The following is a 5,211-nucleotide window of genomic DNA, read 5'->3' on the forward strand; positions in this document are numbered from 1 at the left end:
TATATTAATAAGGTTATTTAATTAGTATTGATCAAGAATTAATTTGGAATTAATTAAGTGATCAAAAGGAGACTAATTAAATATATGGGTTGATTGTGTAAATCATTCATTCTTATATATGTGGGCTTGTGATCCAAGATTCCTTATGTTGGACTAAGTCCATGGGGTGACCCATGGATACTCCATGGAGGTTAAAATCCATGGAGCATAAGGAATAGGTAAAGTTATGAGTTACATGGTGTAACCCTAATAGCCACCATATAAAAGAATCCCATGGATCAAGAAATCGTGCACTAATGTGTGAATATGAGGGCTAGACGATTTCAAGGAGTGTTCCATTTCTCTCAAGTCATTCCATGTGCATTTGGTGTTGTGTGAACCATTTGAGGTGTCACACTTGGGGCACTAGGCACTCAAGCTTCATGAAGACATTCTACATCAAAGAGGTATGTATTCTATCTTGTTATATTTATTATTTTGTATGCTAGATTAGGATAATACCTTGGATGTTCATAATTGTATGTATAATAGAGAAAACATAGATCCAAGGTATTTAGGGTTGCATGTACACTTAGGAGTGTTAGAATGCTCATAACCCAACAAGTACAAGGTGAGTTCTCCTCACTATATCAACAGGGTCTACGGCACCAAGGCCGACCCTTTATGATTACATCTTGGTTTTAGGATGTTGCTATGTTATGTGATCGGTTAGATCCGTATGATTATTTGTATATATGTTAGTGACGTGGTTAGGTCGGTATCCTGGTTTTAGGATGTTGCTATGCTATGTGATCTGTTAGATCCGTATGATTTTCTGTACGTATGTTAGTGACCTGGTTAGGTCGGTATCCTGATTATAGGATGTTGCTATGCTATTTGATCTGTTAGATCGGTTGACCGTTATATATGCTAGCGTATGATATGTATGTGCACATGTTTGTTTGATTGGGGGTTTGGGTTGAGGCGGTCCTGCTTTGTGCTGAAGGCCAACATACCCAGGGCGGTCCAGATAGACTACAGACCCAGGAGGGTATGATAGTCAGACCGAAGGCCCGACGAGCGGTCTGGATAGGCTGAAAGCCCTACGAGGCGGTCCAAACGTGCCGAAGGCTCGGAGAGCGGTCCAGATAGACTGAAGGCCGATGAGGCGGTCCAGTCAGGCTAAAGGCTCATCATGCAAGCTGTTCTATGTTTGTTTATATGATATGATTATGGTTATGAGGTTGGTATTTTGGGGGTAACTCACTAAGCCTCGGGCTTACAGTTTCAGTTTATCGTTTCAGGTACATCAGGGGATCGCGGCAAGGCGAAGGCGTGATCGTACAGCTCCTCATGTTTGATTTATGTTCATGGGATGAACTCTGATATTAGACTATTTTGAAAACAAATTTGTAATAACTACTGGTTTTAAATGTTTTGAAAAGTTTTAAATTGGCTTGAATTTTATGGGTGTTACAAGTCATTTAGGATTTCACATTGATGTGCCGGTTAACCACACACGCTCCATCAACAACCATAAATTCAAGTATGTACCATAATTTCATCTTTGTAGTCCCACAATACTGTGTCGGTTACCCACACACGTTCCACTAACGACTTGCAAAGAAAGGATGTGCGTTTTCATGGATTAGCATACAATTTCACATTTTTCCGAAATGTAACTAGAGTGAGATTTTACAGAAGACTCTAGTACTTTATACATTATAATTTTAATGTGATTAGTGTCCTATCAAACCCGTTCGGCTCACGACCCTTCACCACACAAATAAACGGTGAGTGAAAAGGACACCCATCCAACGGTCATTTTATAGGAGGTTTCCTTATACCTCTCTTAGAGTGTGCCTTCGTAAATGAGGCATGCTATTGATCTGATTATACATATAGTAATATATCATTATACATATGTATGAGGTGTATTTTAAAACCTTTTTAAATTACAAGATTCAAATCATATTAATTCAATTAACCTTTATTAATTAATATTTGAACTAACTAAGATTTTATAATTATCTTTAATTAAACTTTTAATTAATTAATGTAAATCTTATGAAAGAAAAAGGGTGTTTAAGTTCTAATCTTTGCTAACTTGCCACTTTGGATCATTCGTTAACTAGTTGTCATCATTTATCCCTAAATAATTTCTATTTACCCAAAAAGTTGTATTACTCTTACATATAACCTATGAAATAAGTGTCTTAACATTTTGATCCAAATCTAGTTAAGGCAAGGTTAAACCTAAGTTTTTCCATATTTGACAATTTTAGTCCATTAAACTTAAATTTTCTCTTTCATCTCTAATTAAACCTTGACTTTTAAATTCACAAATAATTATTTATTTAATTTATTAATATTAGTTTGATTATTTATCTTTTGTTAAAAATTTCAAAAGCTTACTTTTACCATAAAGGAGAAAAATTATAATCTCAAATATTGTGGTTGTTATAACTAATATGATGTGTGTTCACTAATGACACATAGTAAACAATTAGGAAGAGCAGGAGAGAGTGAGAGTCGAATCGTATGTATTACCATAGTCAATCTTATGTTGTGTGCAAGTTTATCGGTCTTGTGTATCTTATTCAAATAATGACACCCCTAATATGATTACCCTATGATGTATTATATTTGTAATTTATTTATATTTTCATTAGTGATTGGGTCGGTTTCACGTAAAAATCAAAATCCAACCATATGTATTTGATTAATAAAAATAAAAAAATCATACAATTTTTTTCAATAATAATTAATAAATCATCTTATGGTTTGATTTTTGGATTATTATGTTCATCCTTAATTTTACCCTTAAATTTGGACTTGTGGTATTTCAAGTTAGTATTTTTGTGATTAACCCTTTAATCTATTGTTACAGAAAACTGATTATACAAGTTTTTAGGTTTTCAGAGCCCAGAATCGGAAACTGAGAACGAATACCACAGGATCGAAGAACGGACGAAAGGGGAAAATCGCATCGAAGAGCGGACGAAAGGGAAAATTGCATCGCTTCTGTTGGAAGTAAACTACCATCATCCACCGATCACGACCTCCAAATCGACCAATGAAAGGCGGAGTTAAAAGGAAGAGCATCAGCTCCGACCCACCACCACCTCGGGTCCACAACGATCTCGTTTCTCCCGGGAACGATAAGTCGGAGTACTACAATCAGAACGGTGAACTACAACAGCAGCTGTTGCCGCTGAATGACGGCGGCGACAAGTATGAAGACGAAGAAGAGGATGAATATGGCGATGAGTATGACGATCAGTACGGTGACCACGAAAACGAAGGAGAGGGAGGTGAAGCCGAGGATGCGGACGAGCGTCCTAAGCTAGCCGAGGGTTTCTACGAGATCGAATCCGTACGAAAGAAAAGAAGTCGCAAGGTTTATTGTTTTTCCTTCATGTGCTGTATCAGTTTCATTCGACTTCTATCTCTATATATGTCTACATTTCTCTGACTTTTTCTGTATCTGTGAATTCACATCGAATGACTTGCTTTGTGATTCTTTGCTTGGGGGAGAAAGGGTAAAGTACAGTATCTCATCAAATGGTGAGTGCCCTAGTCATCTAAGTAGCGATTCATATACAAGTTATAACCTGTAAATTGAAAATCTGCAAAATGTTAACTTAGATTTGATCATCGGTATGGTTTCTACTTTCTACTGAACTTGAACTTCCATTCTTATTCTGAATCAAATGAATCTTTTTCTTTGAAGGCGTGGATGGCCAGAAGCAGCTAACACTTGGGAACCCTTTGAGAATCTTCTGTCATGTTCGGATGTCATCGATGCATTCGAAGAGAGGTTTTCCTTTTATAGTATGTGCTTTTTGTGTTTGATTATATAAAAGGGGGATACTTTGGGATCCCAAACAAACCCTAAATAACAATCAAAGAAATTCTATAGCAACAAACATTTACAAGCCTTCTTTTTTTATGTCATTCAAAGATTGAGGTCAGGAAAACAGAGGTGGGGCAAGAAACATAAACGCAAAACTGCAGTTTCTCTTCAACCACAAGCCAAAAAGAAGAAAAAGAAGCAACAACATCAACCACAACAACAGACACAAGATTCCCCTTCTGACACCTATGAAGTGCCTTCTACAAAGGTCAAAATAATCCAAGAATCTTTATCACAGCCTTCCAATGTTAACACAACAAACCATTTGAATGATAATGAATCTTTATTGGTTGAACATCAAATTGGAGAAAAGAAAGAGACAAACGAGTTGAATGTGAAGGTTAGTGAGTTAAAAGCTCAATCTTTAACCAATAAAGAAAAGGAAAATGAGTTTTCTTTAGAAATTCAAGAAGATCGATCTGGTGAAGGGGCAGGGGTAAGTTCGTCAAATCATGTCCAAAATGTAAACGGTTTAAAATCTGTTGGAGCTAAGAGGAGGAAGACTGGTGCTGTGAAACGGTTTAAGCAAGATTTGAACTTTGTGATTAGGAATGATGGAGATGATGAGATTGAAAGAGTAAGCAACACAAATGGTGTGGCTGTTGACCATGGTGTTCAGAACTTTGACCAAGTGAGAATGGTTGTTGACCATGGTGTTCAGAGGTTTGACCAAGTGGGAAATTGTTTTGTGGGAGATACTTCTAGAAGCATGTATGGTATTACCAAGATTATCAAACCTGTTGAGTATTCAAAATCCACACTCAATGATATGCATGAGATTTTGGTCACTTTTTCTGTCTTGAGGTTGCTTATAAAAATTATTATTTCATAATTAATATAAAAAATATATTTGATATTTAATAATGAGATTATATGTTTGTTGATTATAAGCAGGTCGGATGGAAAAGAAGTGATGGTAGATAACAGATATCTTAAGGCTAACTATCCTCTACTGGTAACCCTCTTTTAATAACATATTAAATATTTATTTATTTTTTATTTAAAAGAGGTATGTTTTTTCTTTTTTATACATATATATATATATATATATATATATATATATATATAAGTATTTATGTTTTGTTGGGATGACAGTTGATCAACTTTTATGAGCAACATATTCAGTACTCTGAATGAGGTTTTTGGAAGCAGAGGGAGAAGTAAATAGAGATGGTTTATTGTATGTATAATTGTAATGCATTTTTGGATTTATCGCATTATGGTTTTGGTTTAAGAGCTATTTATTATTGTGCAAAGTGTTACATAATATTTATTTATATCGTTGTGTGCAATTTTAATCGAAGAGTTTTGTAAAC

At 35.4% G+C, this 5,211-nt stretch overlaps 1 protein-coding gene across 1 annotated transcript; it reads left to right on the forward strand.

The window, feature by feature from the left end:
* The first annotated feature begins 2,714 nt into the window (after nucleotides 1-2,714).
* Nucleotides 2,715-5,211, forward strand: LOC145124923 (chromo domain protein LHP1-like). Its single transcript, XM_079060404.1, has 7 exons — nucleotides 2,715-2,828; nucleotides 2,894-3,379; nucleotides 3,521-3,546; nucleotides 3,713-3,799; nucleotides 3,944-4,699; nucleotides 4,790-4,850; nucleotides 4,991-5,211. Exons 2-7 carry the CDS (start codon nucleotides 3,056-3,058, stop codon nucleotides 5,030-5,032), a joined length of 1,296 nt encoding a protein of 431 aa, XP_078916530.1. The 5' UTR covers nucleotides 2,715-2,828; nucleotides 2,894-3,055; the 3' UTR covers nucleotides 5,033-5,211.

This window comes from Lactuca virosa, chromosome 7 (assembly GCF_052849685.1).
Source record: "Lactuca virosa cultivar CGN04683 chromosome 7, Lactuca_virosa_CGN04683_v6, whole genome shotgun sequence".
NCBI lineage: Eukaryota > Viridiplantae > Streptophyta > Magnoliopsida > Asterales > Asteraceae > Lactuca > Lactuca virosa.

Coding starts and splice junctions, on each gene's coding strand:
- LOC145124923 (XM_079060404.1), top strand. CDS start 3,056: ATGAAAGGCGGAGTTAAAAGGAAGAGCATCAGCTCCGACCCACCACCA. Junction 3,380..3,520: donor GAAAGAAAAGAAGTCGCAAG/GTTTATTGTTTT, acceptor TGGGGGAGAAAG/GGTAAAGTACAGTATCTCAT. Junction 4,700..4,789: donor GTCACTTTTTCTGTCTTGAG/GTTGCTTATAAA, acceptor GATTATAAGCAG/GTCGGATGGAAAAGAAGTGA.